The sequence below is a fragment of the Microcebus murinus genome, chromosome 18, assembly GCF_040939455.1.
Source record: "Microcebus murinus isolate Inina chromosome 18, M.murinus_Inina_mat1.0, whole genome shotgun sequence".
In the NCBI taxonomy this organism is placed as follows: domain Eukaryota; kingdom Metazoa; phylum Chordata; class Mammalia; order Primates; family Cheirogaleidae; genus Microcebus; species Microcebus murinus.
In genome coordinates this window covers 21,445,253-21,464,716 of record NC_134121.1, presented here as the reverse complement: position 1 = coordinate 21,464,716, position 19,464 = coordinate 21,445,253, and the positions used below count along the sequence as shown (strand labels likewise).

At 39.6% G+C, this 19,464-nt stretch overlaps 1 protein-coding gene across 3 annotated transcripts in view; it reads right to left on the bottom strand.

Annotated features, from left to right (window-relative positions):
• Window positions 1-19,464, bottom strand: part of SSH2 (slingshot protein phosphatase 2) — a 259,485-nt gene that overhangs the window by 16,730 nt on the left and 223,291 nt on the right. For all 3 annotated transcript variants that reach the window (XM_012740621.3, XM_012740622.3, XM_012740623.2), the window contains 3 exons: window positions 11,293-11,339; window positions 6,638-6,784; window positions 2,272-2,472 (listed from right to left, as the gene is read on the bottom strand). In XM_012740621.3, the coding sequence (XP_012596075.2) occupies window positions 2,272-2,472; window positions 6,638-6,784; window positions 11,293-11,339 (395 nt within the window). The remainder of the gene's footprint in view (window positions 1-2,271; window positions 2,473-6,637; window positions 6,785-11,292; window positions 11,340-19,464) is intronic.

Here is a 19,464-nt window from a genome sequence, read left to right as displayed (position 1 = left end):
CTTCCTGTTTATAGTAGAGACAGGGTCTCACTCTTGCTCAGGCTGGTTTCGAACTCCTGACCCTGAGCAATCCACCCGCCTCAGCCTCCCAGAGAGCTAGGATTACAGGCATCAGCCACTGCGCCCGGCCTCGCTGTGTACCTTTGACAGAAGGTTGTTACTTATCTCTGAAAGGCCCTTCTCTAACAGGCGTCTCCTTCCAGGTTCTAGGAACTGCTTAGGAGCTATTACCAAACAGCCCTGCTGACACAAGTCTCTTGAGATTCACCTACAGTGCCACACCTTTGTAAATAGTTCTTTTATAAAACTCTCAAATAATCTTAATCTGAGTGTGCTGTTTCTGGTTGAGATCCTGATTGATGGAGGTATTCTATTACTTGCAGCCAAAAGCAGCCTAAGTGATATCCCTGGCACTAGATTCTAGTACTTAAAATCCAGGAAACATCCCAATAAAAGAAATTCCAGGAACATATCCCATTGCAGTTTCTAATGAAGTTAGTATGTGAATGGTGGGAGGCATCAGGTGATGTTGAGGAGGAGACAATCAATGGCACATACATATGTGTTTTCTGGGTAGGTTTAGGGATGAGATGATTAGAATCATATCTGAACAACTCTCAACAACACATAATAAACATTTATATAGATCCTTTTTCACAATAACCCTGTGAGGTAGAGCTCTTGATTTTCATTTTATAGATGAGGTCAGGTGAGGATCAGAAATGTGAAGTAACTTCTCAAGGTTGCAGCAAGGGGGTGAACCAGGAATGGAAACCAGATCTACTGACTCAAATTCTGTGGTTTTCTTCTCCCCGGGGCTTGCCCCTCCCTCTATGAATCAAGCCCAGGAAGTTGGGATGGAATAGAAAAAGAAAGGGAAAAAGAAGAGGAAGGGTCATTTTTGGGTTTATGCTGCCCTTTCTTATCCTCATCTAAGATTTTTCTGAAATTCATTTAACATCTAAGAAAAACCACATACACTAAAAAAACCCAACCCAACAGCTTGCAGTAGCCTGGGATTCCAGAATAAATACTGAAATTGGCAGGACACATAGTATCCTTCCTCTCGATGGGTCACGTGAGGACATTGCCTAACATCCGTCATGTGTATCTGGGAATATATAATATTTATGTCAACAAACCTTTAGATTCCTCTTTCTTGTGCCAAAAGAACTGTTATGTCCTACCTTCTGATCTAATCTAAAAATGTCATCAAAATCTGGCCCTAAAGACCTATAAATTCTTTTAAACAAGGGAGGCTTGAGGATCCTTCCAGCTTCCTAAGAGAACAGCTCAGATGAAATCATGCCAAATGCTGAGTAAATGGGAGGGGTTTTTAGTGGAAACCATAATGCTATGCTGTGGCCACATTTTCACAATACTTCAGGGGTGGGAGGGTGGTCCTTCTGCCTGGATAGGCTAGAAGGCTATTTAACATTTTGTTCAGGGGAAACACAGTCCAGATTCAAGAGTCAAGACAAAGTCATGAGACTCACTGGAGTCAAACCTTGGCACTAGCCCCAACTGCTTCTAGACAGCTGTGCCTTCACCCTAACAAAACCACCTAGAACATGCCTACGTGGAAAAAACAAAGCAAATTGTAGCAATACATCGCATTTCAGCATGTGGCATTCTCAGGATACTAATCCTTAATTCATTTAATATCTGATGCTTGTTCCCAAGTGCAGATGAAGGTGGCTTTTTTCACCACCAAGGGGTAATAATGTAATGAAATTAATTACTGATTTTATAACCAAACACCAAATTAGATACAGCTGTTTTTCATCCATACAGGAAGATATTCAAGACCTAGTACCAGTTGAAGAGGTAGGCTGCACAATAGTTTCTATGGAAAAAATATCCATCAAGCTGGGTACAGTGGCTCACGCCTGTAATCCTAACACTTTGGGAGGCTGAGGCAGGAGGATTGTTGGAGGCCAGGAGTTCGAGACCAGCCTGGATAACATAGCCAAACCCTGTCTCTACAAAAAATTAAAAAATTAGCCTGGGATAGTGGCACAAACCTGTGGTCTCAGGTACTTAGGATGGTGACATGTGGGAGGATCACTTGAGACCAGGAGTTCAAGGTTGCAGTGAGCTATGATCATGCCACTGCATTCCAGCCTGGGTGACAGAGCCAGACTCTGTCTCTTAAAAAAAAAAAAAAAAAATCACATCCAAATCAGGCTTAGAACTAGCTGCAGAAGACTTTTCACCTTGCCTTAGGGAACTTAAAGGAGGGGAATCTGAGAAAGTCACTTAAGGACTCACCTTGCCAGCAAGATCCCTTGGTATTCTTCCAGTTGTCTCATGAAGCTGGGGTTGGGCTTGGTCACTGTTCGCCTTTCCTTCACGTAGTCATAGGCTCGGTCCAGATTCCAGCCATATTCCTTCATTGCATAGGCAATCACTGTGGAGGCTGAGCGACTCACCCCCATCTTGCAGTGCACAAGGCATTTAGAACCGTGTTTCCTAGTTTGGGGGATTGACATAAAGAATAAAGGAAAACATAATAGTGAGTATATTTTAAAAACTTGGTTCTAGATTTTTCCAAGTCTCCTGTCCTACTTTTCCATTTTCTTGCTATGCACAACCTCCTCACCTTGGTTCACTCATAAACATCTATAATCAAATGTGTGGGTAGGGTAGGCAGCTCTAGGTACTCTTAAACAATATTCAATGTTAATATTAAGCCTCTTTAATTCATTCAGCAAACATTTAACAGGCATTTACCATGGGTAAAACAACGTGCAAGGTGCTAGAATGCAAAGATAAGTAACATAGCTTTACTCTAAAAGGATAGGATTCGTGGGAGATACAGGTAATTAAAATTCAATATGATTGGTCACAGAGCATAGAGGGAACATTCTGAATTTAGACTGGAGCCCATTTTGTGTGTGCTGAAGGTCAGTTTCCTCATAGCCCTGGGGGCACGTTTCATGGCAGGTACTCTCATGAGTTACAGGTGTGGCAATGATTTATCTAATTCATTCAAATGTTATGAGTCGTTTCCAGTTTAAGTTCCTGTAAGGGTTTTGTTCCCAGAGGAAAGCACAAACCAATGAAACTAACTCTCCTCTCTACTCAGATGTAGCCCTGGATATTACTTTTTACACCACCACAACCTGTGTCCTGTGTAAGGACTGGCCACACAACCTGGGCGGTTGGCTGGGAGAATGGGATACACCACTATGAAGGAGAACTATCTGTTTTTTTAATGGACTGGAAGAAAGAGAAAACAAAGTTACCATAAAGCTACACTAACAAACAAACAAAACCTCTTGGTCTTAATATACCAGAGCTTATTACCTTGGATATGAACATTATTCAGTTATGCTAACTGTGCTATAACACAGTGTCTGGCACATAGTAAGCTTTCAAATATTTGCTAAACGTATCAATAAACTTATAGATCTGCTGACTGGATCTGCCAGCTGCTTAAGTAGGAACAATATTTTAAAATCTTGAAAAAAAGAACTGTTACTCTTCTCACTAGTGTACATGAACTGTGGAATGATTCCCAAGTGGCTATTCCAATTTAAAAAAATGTACATGTCAGCATAACAGGAGAAATCTATTCATTTATTCACTCATTATATGATGGTAGACAAGCTTTCCTTCCAGAAGTTTATAATTTTGCTTCTGGAGACAGAGACACATGAAAGAGTTAAGTATCAATGCAAGGAGGTATGAGGTTAAGTGCCAAAATGAGTGAGCCAGATAAGCTACAGGAATACAGAGTACGGTCTGAAATAACTGAAATAGTCTCAAAGGGAAGGTAAGATTAACCTCTTACTTGTCCGTTAGGTACAAAATTTGGGTGTCCTAAGGTTGGATGTGTGTCTCTGTGCTTAGATTATTCTAAATGACTAGGAAGTATCTGTTTTACTTATGGCACCAGAGTTTTCATTTAGACTAAAGTTAGGAAGCCAATGCACAGTGACTCAGATGGATGTTTAAACTTGTGCTCTATATTTTCCCATCAAAGTCTGACAACTTTATTGCATAAATTTCAAGTCTATGCCGGTAGGCATGGAAGGTGCTCAAACTTGGACAACCCTAAGTAAAATACAATTATGAAATCCACTCCCATGAAAACATAACTATTTTCAACTGGGATTTTTTGGTGGATGGCTTCTAACTCACGTAATGAAGGATCTGAAGTCATTTCTCACCTAACTCAATTCCACCCTTCAGGTTCAGTGGCACCCCCCATCCCCCATGCTGGATTGTCCAGATTAAGCCTGGCATGGGATTAAGAATTAGAGCCTGATTAGGGTGAAACACTGGAGCATTTAAGGAGGCACTCACTCCCAGATGCTGACCTATGCCTGCAGGAGCCTGAGACTGAATGCCTCCAGTTCTGCCCTGTGTGCCCCATGTGCCTCTCACTGATCCCAGGTGGAATCAGCCTTTCTTTTCACCGGGACCAGGGCCTCATCTTAAACCCTAGCCTCTCTGGCTGAGACCCTGACAACTTGCCTAGTCTTTTCTAGTCCCCCTTTCTTATGGAACTAGACTGTTCCCATACACCTGATGGACTCTGAAATGAGACACCATCTTGGTTCACGTCCTATGTTCACCACTTATTTAATCACTCTGAATCTCATCTCTACAGTCTGTTCTCTTCTGTACAGAAGGATGACAGTATCTGCCTCTCTGGGTTTTAGAAAATATAACATGAGAGGATACATATAAAGTACCTGGCACATAATAAGCATGCCATGAATAGTATTATTACTGGGAATAATTTATTAATAGGCTTCAAGAATATAAAACACTCTTAGGTGCTGCTTAGAAACCGAAGAAATAGGCTCTGCCGGGTGTGGTGGCTCATGCCTGTAATCTTAGCATTCTGGGAGGCCGAGGTGGAAAGATTGCTCGAGGTCAGGAGTTCAAAACCAGCCTGAGCAAGAGTGAGACCCTGTCTCTACTATAAATAAAAAGAAACTAATTGGCCAACTAATATATATAGAAAAAATTAGCCGGGCATGGTGGCACATGCCTGTAGTCCCAGCCACTCAGGAGGCTGAGGCAGAAGGATTGCTTGAGCCCAGGAATTTGAGGTTGCTGTGAGCTAATGGCACTCACTCTACTGGGCAACAAAGTGAGACTCTGTCTCAAAAAAAAAAAAAAAAAAGAAAAGAAATAGGCTCAAAGCTAGAGTGTAAGGATTCAGGGTAACTTAAGAGGAAGAATTTCCTGACCATGCAGGTCCTTTAGAGGTGTGGAATCATTCTTGAAGGAGGGCTTTAAAACAGAAGCATTTCTCATCTTCCAGGGATGGTCTGAATGTAGTCCTGCCCTAAGGGGCACATGGCCAACAAGCTCATTCATGGTTCCTTCTAGCAAAGGAATATATAGGATGGGCAAGAAAATTCCCAGGGTCTTAAAAAATGCAGTGTTGGCCGGGCGCGGTGGCTCATGCCTGTAATCCTAGCTCTCTGGGAGGCCGAGGCGGGCGGATTGCTCGAGGTCAGGAGTTCGAAACCAGCCTGAGCAAGAGCGAGACCCCGTCTCTACTATAAATAGAAAGAAACTAATTGGCCAACTAATATATATAGAAAAAATTAGCCGGGCATGGTGGTTCATGCCTGTAGTCCCAGCTACTTGGGAGGCTGAGACAGAAGGATCGCTTGAGCCCAGGAGTTTGAGGTTGCTGTGAGCTAGGCTGACGCCACGGCACTCACTCTAGCCTGGGCAACAAAGCGAGACTCTGTCTCAAAAAAAAAAAAAAAAAAAAAAGCAGTGTTGACATATTAATACTGAATACTAAATTAATTCCAAATAGTTTCACTAAAAGAGTTAATTAATTTAAGGAAGACATCAATAGAAGGGCCAGAGAAAAATTTCATCATTTAGAGTATCATAAAAATAAAGTAAGAGAATGGGAAAAGATTTCCAAAGTTTAATGTTTTTCTGTCATTGGAGGGGAGGACCCAGTATTCTATAATACCTATCTGTAATAACTTCTACTATATATCTTTAAAATCTCCCCATTGGCAACTTAAGAATTTCATTCAGAATTTCTTTTCTTTTCTTTTTTTTGAGACAGAGACTTACTCTGTTGCCCAGGCTAGAATGCTGTGGTGTCAGCCTAGCTCACAGCAACCTCAAACTCCTGGGCTCAAGTGACCCTCCTGCCTCAGTTTCCCAAGTAGCTGGGACTACAAGCATGCACCATCACACCTGGTTAATTTTTCCTATTTTTAGTAGAGACGGGGTCTCGCTCTTGCTCAGGCTGGTCTTGAACTTCTGACCTGAAGTGATCCTTCTGTCTCGGCCTCTCAGAGTACTAGGATTACAGGTGAGAGCCCCGCCCAGAATTTCTTCCTTCTTTCAATTTCTATTTCTTTTGCTGCAACATAAGTCTATTTTCTTTATAAGTCTATTTTCTTTAATTTTGTGCTCAATGGAAACAGTCAATATGAGGTCACCTTCTAGGGCTTCATTTACTTAAAGGACAGTATTAAGTTACTAGTTTCTTGTCTAGGAATAAAAAAAATATCAGTCCCCTTCCTGCTTTACTTCCTTTTCCCTGAATACCATCAGTAAGTTATTTACAACCCTCAGGTATCATTCACATGTGGGGCAGGAGGAACAGGGGTCAGAATATGTGTGTGGGACTATTACTTACTTTGCTTTAGAGATGAATTTGTAAGTGTCATTCCAGTAAGCCAGTAGGTCTGTTGCCTCTTCATCATATACCCGGATGTTATGATACTCAAAGACTCCTGGGAAGAAGTTATCTATCTCTCGAGTGACATTCAAGATATACCGCACTCTGCAAGGAAACCAAGGGAGAATATGTCTTATACTACTCAGGCTAAATCCAATCACCAGCATTTTCTTATTTAAAACTAGTTTACTCCACAGGCTAAAATTAAATACAAAAATAAAGAAGAAAACTAGAAAACTAAGACGTTATATTTATTTAGTAGAGAAATTATATAACAGGGTCCTGGGCATACCTGGGCACCATGGAGTTACTGAGCAAAAAGCCATCTGCCATGTTCAGCGTCTAAATTTCATTTTAAGTTTATGTATAGTTACATAATCTTGTCTTTGATGGTCTCTTCAAAATATGCCTTGTATTTTACTCCAAAGAATCAACCTGAGGCCCATAATCTGACTATTTCTTTCTGTCACTAAAATTACCAGCAATATAATTTGTTCTTTGGAAGTCATTTGTATAAAATCAGACTACTGACATGTACACCAGGAAAACATGAAAGATTTCCTCCTATTTTTCTAAATGCCAGATTGTTAGTCTTTGCTCTATTACTCTCTCTAAATTACATGAAAGGCAAATGAGGCCAGGGCTGGGAGGGTCAGAGAAAAGTTGGACTTCAAACCCTCTTAACTCCATCTGGCTGCAGTCCTGGCTGCTATGGCAGCAATGTGTTCTCCCATATTGAGATGGCTGCAGAAAAGTGTTTCTCTATTACAAATTTCTTCTATTATCTTTCTCACTACACAATCTCAATAAATGCTTAAGTTATTTATTTGTGACAGAGTCTCGCTCTGTTGCCTGGGCTAGAGTGCTGTGGCGTTAGCCTAGCTCACAGCAACCTCAAACTCCTGGGCTCAAGCAATCCTCCTGCCTCAGCCTCCTGAATAGCTGGGACTACAGGCATGTGCCACCATGCCTGGCTTATTTTTTCCATTTGTTTTTAAATTGTCCAGCTAATTTCTATCTATTTTAGTAGAAACAGATAGAAATAGAGTCTTGAAACAGAATCTTGCTATTGTAGAAACAGAGTCTTGCTATTGCTGAGGCTGGACTTGAACTCCTGACTTCAAGTGATCCTCCTGCCTTGGCCTCCCAAGAGTGCTAGGATTATAGGCATGAGCCAACCATGCCCGGCCTAACGTTTAAATTTAATTTACCAAATCTTATCTTTTCTTAATGTTGTGGGACTCAGACATCACTGGAGTTTACTTAAACAATACAATACAGACTCATTTCTCTCTGAGAAGCTGCTTCCTTCTCAGAACCAAATGTGAAGTTCTATAAACCTACTATCTCAAGTCAATGAAACGACTACAGAAAGAGAGAGCCATAGCTAACCAACTCTGTGCTTAGGGTCACATGATCATTTTTCTGGGACGTGAACTGATTTAACTTAGCATCAAAGCCCATTACCATAAAAACATATTTTTTTAAAATTTAAAAGCAAGCACATAGTAGAAATGTTTAATGGTCACTGCTGTGGAAAACAGTGTACTAGTTCCCCAAAAGGTTAAACAAAGAGTTACCATATGATCCAGCAGTTCATTCCTCTCCTAGGAATAAACCCAAGAGAAATAAAAACATAAGTCTACCCAAAAACTTGTCCACAAATGGTCATAGTATCATTAATAAAAAATAACCAAAAATGGTTCTTTGTCAGTTGATGGACATTATTGATTTCTAGGGATTGGTGGGGGGGAAGAAAGGAAATGGGAATGACTGCTAAAGGGTATGGGCTTTTTTGGGGGGGCTGAAAACTGTTCTAAATTGACTGTGGTGATGGTTGCATAGCTCTGTGAATACACTAAAAACCACTAAATGGTACTTTTTTTTTTTTTTTTAGACAGAGTCTCGCTTTGTTGCCCAGGCTAGAGTGAGTGCCGTGGCATCAGCCTAGCTCACAGCAACCTCAATCTCCTGGGCTCAAGCGATCCTCCCAGTCCCAAGTAGCTGGGACTACAGGCATGCGCCACCATGTCTGGCTAATATTTTATATATATATATTAGTTGGCCAATTAGTTTCTTTCTATTTATAGTAGAGACGGGTCTCGCTCTTGCTCAGGCTGGCTTCGAACTCCTGACCTCGAGCAATCCGCCTGCCTCGGCCTCCCAGAGTGCTAGGATTACAGGCGTGAGCCACCTCGCCCGGCCTAAATAGTACATTTTAAAGGGTGAATTGTATGTATGTGAATTACATTTCAATAAAACTGTTAGAAAAAAGTATACTTTTCTTATTTTATTTAAAATAAAAAGGAAAGACCTTCCATCTCTAATCCTGTATCTCAACAGAGGATTATGGCACCCTCTCTCTACAGGCAGGACAGGGCTTCCCAATCCTTTATTACAGAGCTGTAAGCAGTCACTGCCAATTGGAATTGGAACTCCTTTGAAACTTCTTTGCCATCTCAGCACTAGGTGACTTTATATGGAGTAGCACTTTACTTGGGTTAGGTCCTAAAGTCAGTAGATTGGGTGGAAATGGCCTTATTGTCAAAATTATACTTGAAAATCCCATAAATTACCCACAGGGGGCAACATATATGGTTTTGTGCACAGATCCGTGAACTGTAATTCTTCACAGACTAAGATTTAGGAACCACTTTTTAAGAAAAAAGACCTAACTGGATGTCTGGAAATCCAACCATACTCTTTTTAAGACAACTAGATAGTTACATTTTGTAATTTAGCTTTATAAAAAGTAAATGAGATGAAATAGTCTCATCTCCAGTGGGGGTTATACATGATGTGATTAAATTGCATTTGGCAAGCATTGCTCTATCAAATCAGATTTCATATTAAATACTGTATCTGGATTTCCCAGAATGATAGAATTCTCAAATTTTGATGTCTTAGAAAGCTGTCAAAAACTCTGCCTCACTCCTAAAGAAATTTTAAGTAGACTCTTTTTTATAAATCAGATACAGTGTTATTATTGTGGTTGAATCCAGGGTCCTCACCCTTCAGGGGCACTTTCAAGGATCATAATAAGTGAATAATTTATCTAGGCTTAAGCTTTCCAGGCCCAATGAGGGTAAATGGCAGACACACACAGGATTAGAATTTAGGGTTCTGAATTCCTAGTACAGTTCACTAATTGATTTCTTCTCCTTATTTGCCATTAGACAACTCACAGTCCTCACATATGTGTAAATTTATCTATCATTCATTCACATTTACTGAACACTCTTTGGTATAAAGCTCTGAGCTAGACACATGTAAGCTAGACATAAGACTAAGATTTAGTTTCTGCCTTCAAAAACTCTAAACTCAATTCTTACCAATGTAAAATTCCAAGTTCTACCTATTTTCAAATCTACAATTAAGCAACCAGACTTTTTCCCCCTGGGATTCTTTGTATAATCATTTGGCTTGAATCCTGTTCCAAGTTCATTTTGGCAACTTTGAAATACCTTTCTTCTGGGGGAAAAAGTAGGGAGTATTTATCTACTAATGGTAAAGATAACCACAAAGCTGACTTATAGCTGAGAAAACAGGCAGCCAGCAACCAGTCAGGTACCCATCACTACCTCCTGAGTCTCAGCTGGTCTTATCTCCTCTGTCTGCAATGAAGAGTTAGCATGGCACATTTCAGACATGATTTTCTCTTCTCTTACTGGGATGATCTGACCTCCTAAGGTGAAGTTCAATGAGAAATTCAGCAGACATTAACTAAGGGAAGAATGGCAACTTTTTGCTTGCTGAATGCTCATTATAGTCTCAATTGCTACAATCAAATTCAATAACCATGCTGCTTAGGGATCATTTTCTTAATATAAGAAAGGACTTATTGTTCAATTTCAGAAGCTTGTCCATTTTACATTCATAATCTACTTAGTCTTCAAGCAGCTTACTATAAAAGGATACGGAGTCTTAATTATCTCCAGATCCCTAGCACCTAGCACTGTGCTTGTCCCACAGAAGATGCTTAATAAACGTTGAATGAATTGCTCTCTGTGAACCCAACCCATGCAGTTTTTATGTATTCTTACATAAAAACAAGAACCAAAAACTACATTTGATTTTAAATAGCAACAAAGGTTTTCACATTTGATTTTGAAAGCCCTTTCATTAAAATAGCTGATCTTTCTTGGCAGAAAGGGGAAGGAACAGTGGTAGAACAGCTGTTTTTCTTTTTCTTTCTTTTTTTCCCCACAGATAGGGTCTTGCTCTGTCACCCAGGCTGGACTCATGGGCCCAAGTGATCTTCCTGCCTCAGCCTCTTGAGAAAGATGGGACTGTGGGTGCAGGCCATCATGTCCCGGTAATTTTTAAAAACCTCTTTGTAGAGACTGGGTTCTTGCTACATTGCTCAGGCTGGTCTCAAACTCTTGGCCTTGAGGAATCATCCCACCTCAGTTTCCCAAAACATTGGAATTAATGGTGTAAGCCAGTGTGCCTAGCCCTGTTTCTATTTTCTTAGATTACATCTAATTAGAATCAATTGGAAGCAACTCTTAAGATTAAAGTTACCCGCTGATACCTATTTGATGGGGAAAATGTAAAGATAAAACGGGGACTTCTGTTACATGGCGGTATTGGCAATTGCTCGGTGTGCTTACCCTCGGTTCTGTAAGTCCTCCAAGTTGGAGGCATTCCATTCTGAGCCCTGTGGAGCCAAAAAGACAAAGACAAGGTTAGGGAGTATTAGCAAATCAGCTAAATACAACACTTGAAAAGGAGTCCTATGAGGGAAGAAGCAGAGCTTTTAAAAACAAGGCTAATAACATCTACTCAGTGACGCCAAGTGCCACCCATTTTCAATGTCATCACATTTAGTTTTCACAATTAATAGAGTAAGAAAGTTATCTTCATCTTCATTTTTACAGATAAGTAAACCAACTCTCATAGAATTTAAGTAATTCTTGCTCAGGATCAGAGTAGGAGAGGTGTCTGACCATCAACGAATGTAAGTTAGATGTCTTTTGCTACACTTGCTCATAATAATCTGATATTTTCCTCAATAGCATGTATCACAATTCACATTTATATATTTATTTATGTGCTTATTTTCTAATTATTTCCTCCACTATAATATAAGCTCCTTGAGAGCAGGAACCAGGTCTCTTGTTCCTTATGGAAACCCACGGCACCTTGCCCAGTGCCTGGCACCTGGCAGGTGCTCAATAAATATCTGTTTAATGAACAAAGCAGATTATGCATTAAACCTAGATCTGATTCCAAAGCCCATACTCTTTCTAGCATATTAAGTTGCATCTAAAGAGTAGGGGGAGCAGGATGTGGGTATGTGGGGGGGGGAGTATGAAACAGCAGCTTCTATCAAACAAATGAGGGAAGCATGATATGCAAAATTTTAATAAAAGGCAAACTTTGGGTGCAGGAGTTCTACAGATTATCTGGAATACATATCAATTGCCACATTTGCTTTCTTTTCTTCTTTCCCTTCTTTCAGTATATACCACACTTTTCTTCTCTTAACCATTTGAAAGCAATTTGAGCATCATGACACTTCAATATTTGAGTATATATATTATCTAAGAATATTTTCTTATATAATACCATTATCACATCCAAGAAATATAACATTAATAACTTAATACACTATACATACTTGAATTTCCACAAATGTCCCCAAAATGTCCTTTATAGTCACTCGATCAAGGACCTCCTTTGCATTTAGTTGTCATGTCTCTATCCTCTGTCTCCTTTAATCTAGAACAGTCCATTTCTGCTTTTCTTTGGGGGGGGGGAGGGAGGGACCTTTCACAATATTGACATTTTTGTAGACTCAGATCTGTTACCTTGGAGAACTTCTCACATTCTGAATTTGTCTCATTATTTTCTAATGATTAGATTCAAGTCAAACATTTTTTGGCAAGAATATCACAAGGATCATGTTGTATATATACTTCCTACTGCATCAAATCAAGAGGCACACATCAGTTTGTCCCATTATTTGTCACGCTAAGTTTGCATTCTTTGTCAAGGTACCTTTGTGTCTGCCACATCACAGTGTAAAGGCTTCTTAACAATTAATTAGTAATGTATGGATATTTGGTAATCTTTGAAGCCATGTGAATAAACTGTTTCACAATAAGTTTCACCCTATGGTGTTAGCATCAATTGCTGATCTTGCACAAATCAATTATTTAATAGAGGTTATAAAATGATATTCTAATTTTACCATTTTTTCTGAATGTTAGCTGACATTTTTCTATAAAAGAGAGCTTCACTTAACCAATCCTTCCATCCTTTTTTTGAGTGTCACTATGGGCTCTTGAATTCTTTTTGTGTTTAGTATAATTCATTACTACTATAATTCATTGTTTATTTATTTTGGACACTTGAATTGTCCTGAATTTAGCCAGTGGAAATCTCTTGAAGCTGGCTCATTCTAATATGACCCATTAGTCTTCCTTGCTTTCTGGTACAAAAAATTGTTCCAGATTCACTTGTGAGTAGAATCAGCCATCTCCCCAAAGAGTCCTGGTTTTTTTTAATGAAGAATATTTTGTGGCTGGGCGAGGGGGCTCATGCCTGTAATCCTAGCACTCTGGTAGGCCGAGGCAGGCGGATTGCTCGAGATCAGGAGTTTGAAACTAGCCTGAGCAAGAGCAAGACCCCATCTCTACTATAAATAGAAAGAAATTAATTGGCCAACTAATATATATATATATATAGAAAAAATTAGCCAGGCACGGTGGCACATGCCTGTAGTCCCAGCTACTTGGGAGGCTGAGGCAGGAGGATTGCCTGAGCCCAGGAGTTTGAGGTTGCTGTGAGCTAGGCTGATGCCACAGCACTCACTCTAGCCTGGGCAACAAAGCGAGACTCTGTCTCAAAAAAAAAAAAAAAAAAAAAATTTTGTAATCAAGATCTGGGCATTAATTAGGTATGCTCTTAACTACCATGTGTCACTGCTTCTGAAACTTTGCAGTGGACAAAACTAGCAAAATTTCTAAAAATACTGAATTTACATTGGTCCTCCAATTCAAAGTAAATACCACAGTGTTCTTCCTCACTCTTGCCCTTCCCCCACCCTAATCCATGGTCAGAACCTTGGTTCCTAACAATTCATTTGCTCTTACAAAATAAATTCAACATTATCACACCAATACAACAACCAATAACAAACCTGTTAATTTTGTTTATAGTTTCTTTTTTCCTTGTTACATTTCACTAAGGGGTATCAGAGTATCATGCTTAAAAGTTACTTGAATTAATTTCTATGAGGTTATCAATTTGATATACATTTGAGTTAATTTTCTCCTGTTTAATTGTATGTGTGGGGTTTTTTTTGTTTTGTTTTGTTTTGTTTTGAGACAGAGTCTTGCTCTGTTGCCCAGGCTAGAGTGTGGTGGCGTCACCATAGCTCATAGCAACCTCAAATTCCCGGGCTCGAGTGACCTTCCACCTCAGCCTCCCAAGTAGCTGGGACTACAGGTACACTGTGAGCCCAGTTTGTATTCAATTTTAGAGTGTGTTTTTCCATTCATTTTAATTTCATTTTTTTTTTTTAGAGACAGGGTCTCACTATGTTGCCAAGGGTAGAGTATAGGGAGTGATCATAGCTCACTGCAGTCTTCAACTCCAATAGATCCTCCTGCCTCAGCCTCTCAAGCTGGGACTACAGGGGCACACCACCAGGCCCATCCAATTTTTTTATTTTTTGTAGAGATGAGGTCTCACTATGTTGTGTAAGCTGGTCTCAAACTCCTGGCCTCAAGAGATCCTTCTGCTTTAGCCTATCAAAGTGCCAGGATTACAGGTGTGAGCCACCATGCCTAGTCTATTTAAGTTTTTGAGTATGTAAAACTTGATTTTATATGATTGAAAGTCAAAAGTTTATTAAAAAGTAAATTTGGAAATCTCATTCCTACCCCAACCTCTTTAATTCCTATTAGTAACTATTTTCATTAATTTCTTATTTATTCTATTTATGTTCTATTTTGAAAAAGTATAAGCAAATATGTACTTACTACCACTTCTTACAAATATTATCAATTCTTACACAGTTGTATACATTTTTGTTTGTTGCTTTCTTCACTTTATAATATATCCTTAAAACCACTACATATAACAGTTCATAGAGATCTTCCTTACCCTTCCTTTCTTATTTCTGCATAGTAGTACTTCACTGGGTAGTGATATAGTAGTTTATTTTCCTATGAATGACGTTTCATACTTGTGGAAACATGACTGCTGGGTCAAAGGCTAAATGCAGATTTGTTAGACATTGCTAAACTTCCCTCCATAGAGTCTGAAACAATTCCATGTTGTGCCCCTTTCCTCACAATCTTGCTCAAACAAAATGTATAAACTTTTGAATTTTTTCTGATCTGATGGGTATGAAATGTTCTCTCAGTGTAGTTTTAATTTGCATTTTTCTTATGAGTGGAAGTGAGCAACTTTTTTCAATGTTTAAGGTCCATTTTTAATGTTTGCATTTTCTGTTCATATCTTCTGAAAAGGTAAACATTAAAAAAAAAGTTTCCCTCTTTCAGAATTAGAAGCATTAAATGGAATTTTGCATTAGAAGAGTTGGGGATTCAAATTCTGACTTCTTCTACTGTGGGGCATAGGGAAAACTGCTTAACCTCTCTGTCTTTACTTTTCTTATTATAAAATGGACTACCCTTCCCACCCTAGTCTTATATATTTAATGAGTACCTTCTCTTCAAATTATAAAGTTTTTCCCATATTAAAATGGAAAAACAGGGCCGGGTGCAGTGGCTCATGCCTGCAATCCTAGCACTCTGGGAGGCCGAGGTGGGCAGATTGCTCGAGGTCAGGAGTTCGAAACCAGCCTGAGCAAGAGCCAGACCCCGTCTTTACTATAAATAGAAAGAAATTAATTGGCCAACTAATTTATATAGAAAAAATTAGCTGGGCATGGTGGCGCATGCCTGTAGTCCCAGCTACTCGGGAGGCTGAGGCAGAAGGATTGCTTGAGCCCAGGAGATTGAGGTTGCTGTGAGCTCAGTCGATGCCACAGCACTCACTCTAGCCTGGGTAACAAAGTGAGACTCTGTGTCAAAACAAAACAAAACAAAAAAATAAAATGGAAAAACTTTTTTCTTTCATGAACTTCTTGGGGAACAGAAAAAAAGAATAAAAAGAAATGATAAAACTACCTCTCCACTATGAATCCTCCTGTAGACTCTGTCCTTTCTCTCCTCCCTTCATAATAAAGTCTAATACTCATTTTCTCTATTTCCTCATTCCCATGTGTCTCAACCCACAGCACTCTGGCCTCTGGCCTCAACACTCTTGCTAATGTTACTAATGATCTGTCCTAATTGTCTAATTAGAGGTCACCTTTGTATCCTTATTCTATTGGCCTTCTCTGAGTATCTCTATCTGACATGGCATATCAGTCTCTCCTTCTGGAATTAGACTTGACCATACAAATGCCTCATCTCATGCCTGGCACAATAAAGAAGATCAACAAATGTTTGTTGAATGGATGAACAAGTGAGACAAGTAAATGAAGCATTATGAAAACTGGCAAATGCTATGTAAGTACTATAATCATATCACAAGCCATCTGTAACCTGGCTGTTGAACTGGGAGATCTCAAGGATGCTATGCTGAAGTTGTATTTAGGAAAAGGTAAATAAGGGATGAAACTTTTCTATAGACCAGGGTTTGGCTGACTTGTTTTCTAAAAAATATGGGAGGTTCTGAAGGCTCTGCATGCAACCTTAGAAAACTAGCCCCCACACTAAAGAAACAGGCAAGAACTTCAAGGAGACAGACATCAAACAATAAAGATTGAGTAGTTTAACTGGAGTCAGGGAAATGTGACCACCTCACTTCTTAATTTAGAAATATAAATCCTCTGTGGAACTCTGTCCAGTTAGATGGAAATAACCCTGATGTAATGGGAAAAGTCCATAGTTTTCATCTTTCTGTCCAGAGAGAATTCAATCTGAAGTGACATCTAGGCAGAAGCAAAATAAATTAAAGGCACTGATTACTGACTCAATGAAGCCCACTCACATAAAGTGACTTGGGCTGTGGTTAGGACTGCTTCAGGTTCAACCTCAAAGAACTGGAGTCAAGTAGGTATATTTTTCTGTCCTCAATACAATGCATTATTTGCCCCCCTGGCGCCCTCCACAGACTCAATCTTTCCCCCCATCCCATGCTTTTCAGGCTTACAATGACATAATTCTATGGAGGTCTCCACCATGTTCTATGTAATTATGCAAAGCATATTCTAATCTTACTGAAGTGTAAAAAGAAATCTTTGGACTATATTTTAAAGTAAGTTCATTTCCATCTTTCACTCTGGTTTCCCTGCACTGTAAACTGGCTCTCAGAGTCAAGTAACTGATTTCTTTTCAAATGTTATCCTCTGGAAATAGCCTTGCTGGGGATCCAACTGTCCAAGCAAAATAGAACAGGAGAGCACATTGTAGCAAATAAGGATTATACTGGGGGTTCTGCTAAGACAAATACAACCAGACATAATCTCCATGAACTGGCATCCCTGTCCACATTTTATCATACGGTTATGTCCAGTCTTAATACTGTAAGTCATATTACTGTAGTAATCAGGCATAAACTCTCCATTAACTTTTTCTTTTTTTGAGACAGGGTCTCACTCTGTTGCTTGGGCTGGAGTGCAGTGGTGTGATCATAACTCACTATAACTTCCAACTTCTAGGCTCAAGCGATCCTCTTGCCTTACTTCCCGAGTGGCTAGGACTACAAGCAGGCACATGCACCCAGCTAATTGTTTTTCAGTAGAGACAGGGTCTCAATATGTTGGCCTGGATTTAAGCAATCCTCCTGCCTAGGTCTCCCAAAGTGCTGGGGTATAGGCGTGAGCCATGACTCCTGGCCTTAACTTTTCCTTCTAAGAGAAGTTCATGCCATACTTCTCCAGTTGAGGGACAAGAGTCATGAATATGATTAAAATAACCCATTTGATTACTGTCTCATCTATTCACACATCCTCCATTTCTCTGTTCCTACAGTGAAAGTAACCAATTTGATGCTTAATTTTTTATTCTAAAAAGATCTGTAATGTCAAATCTTGAAAAACATAATCAGCAGTAAAAATTCTCACTGCGTTTTTTATTCATGAGCAAAATTACTGGTTTTGTGTCCAATATTCTTATTTCCCTTGTTTAACTAAGAAAGCGCCTGCTTTTCTGCAAAGGGTCTCTGTTCACATCTAGCTTTTTCTCAGCCAAATTGAACAGCCTCCAGGAGAACGGTTGATACTGAAATTTTGTTGGGCAAAGGCTTCTAGCTCAGAGAAGGGGTACACTTGTAAGGGTGTGGAAGAACCTCTTTTTTTAGAAACAACCTGGCTTCCCACCAGTCAATACCCTCCTCACACTGTAGATTTTCTTTATGCTCTATACTTTCCCTCTCCCTACCAGCTGGATACCTTTCCAAATAAACAGATCTTCCTGTGCAGTACAGTGCAGGGCTGAGCATTCTTCCAAAGGGAAGGAGAAATCCTGCTGCTTCTCTTCACACAATCTGGTTGAACTCTAGGCATGGCAGCTATGCATAAGAGATGACTTTGCATAAAATTAACACCACCACTTGCAGCTAGGATAAGACCTCTTTTTCCATGTCAATTGCTGGGAAAACCAGCAGGGCAGAGACTTACTAGAGAAGAGACAAGGGTTTGGACATAGGATGTGGTGGTGGAAACAAAGGGAAGTCACCAAGGAACACGTAAGATGTTTAGGACAACCTGTTCATGTACTTATATTGTTGGAAAAGTGTTAAATTTCAGGGTTCTCCAATTTGGAAGTCGTTTTTTTTTTTTTACCAAATAAGAAAAATATTCACAATGGAAAGAAAATGTCCATTCTCTAGAAAATAGAATTGTGCCTGAAGATGAAGAGATTTTCCTCTGTTCAAAAACATATATGTATATAGATCAGGTGCAGTGGGTCATGCCTATAATCCCAGCACTTTAGGAGGCTGAAACGGGAGGATTGTTTGAGGCCAGTTCAAGAAGTAAAAAAAACCCAAAAAACAAAAAAACCAATGATTAAAAAAAAAATACATACATAGATATGTATTTAAAAAGTAAAAAAACTCTGTATGCTACTATAATGGTGGATACATACCATAAATTTGTCCAAAACCATATAACACCAAGAATGAACCCTAATGTAAAGTACAGACATTGGCTGACAATGATGTGCCAATGTAGGTTTATCAGTTGTAACAAATGTGCCACTCTGGTGGAGGATGTTGATAATAGGGAAGCTATGGATGTCTGGGGGCAGGAGGTATATGGGAAGAAAATCTCTGTACCTTCTGCTCAATTTTTTTTTTTAAGAGACAAGGTCTTGCTCTGTCACCTAGGCTGGAATACACTGGTGTGATCAAAGCTCACTGTAACCTCAAACTCCTGGGCTTGAGCAATCCTCCTGCCTCAGCCTCCCAAGTAGCTAGGACTACAGGTGCATAACCCTGTGCCCATCTAACCTTCTAAGGCTCAACTTTGCTGTGAACCTAAAACTGCTCTAAAAAATGAAGTCCATATATCACATATGTGTGTGTATATATAAATAAATACCTATGTATATATAAATATAAAAGTCCAGCGCGGTGGCTCATGCCTGTAATCTTAGCACTCTGGGTGGCCGAGATGGGCGGATTGCTCGAGGTCAGGAGTTCGAAACCAGCCTGAGCAAGAGTGAGACCCCGTCTCTACTATAAATAGAAAGAAACTAATTGGTCAACCAATATATATAGAAAAAATTAGCCAGGCATGGTGGCGCATGCCTGTAGTC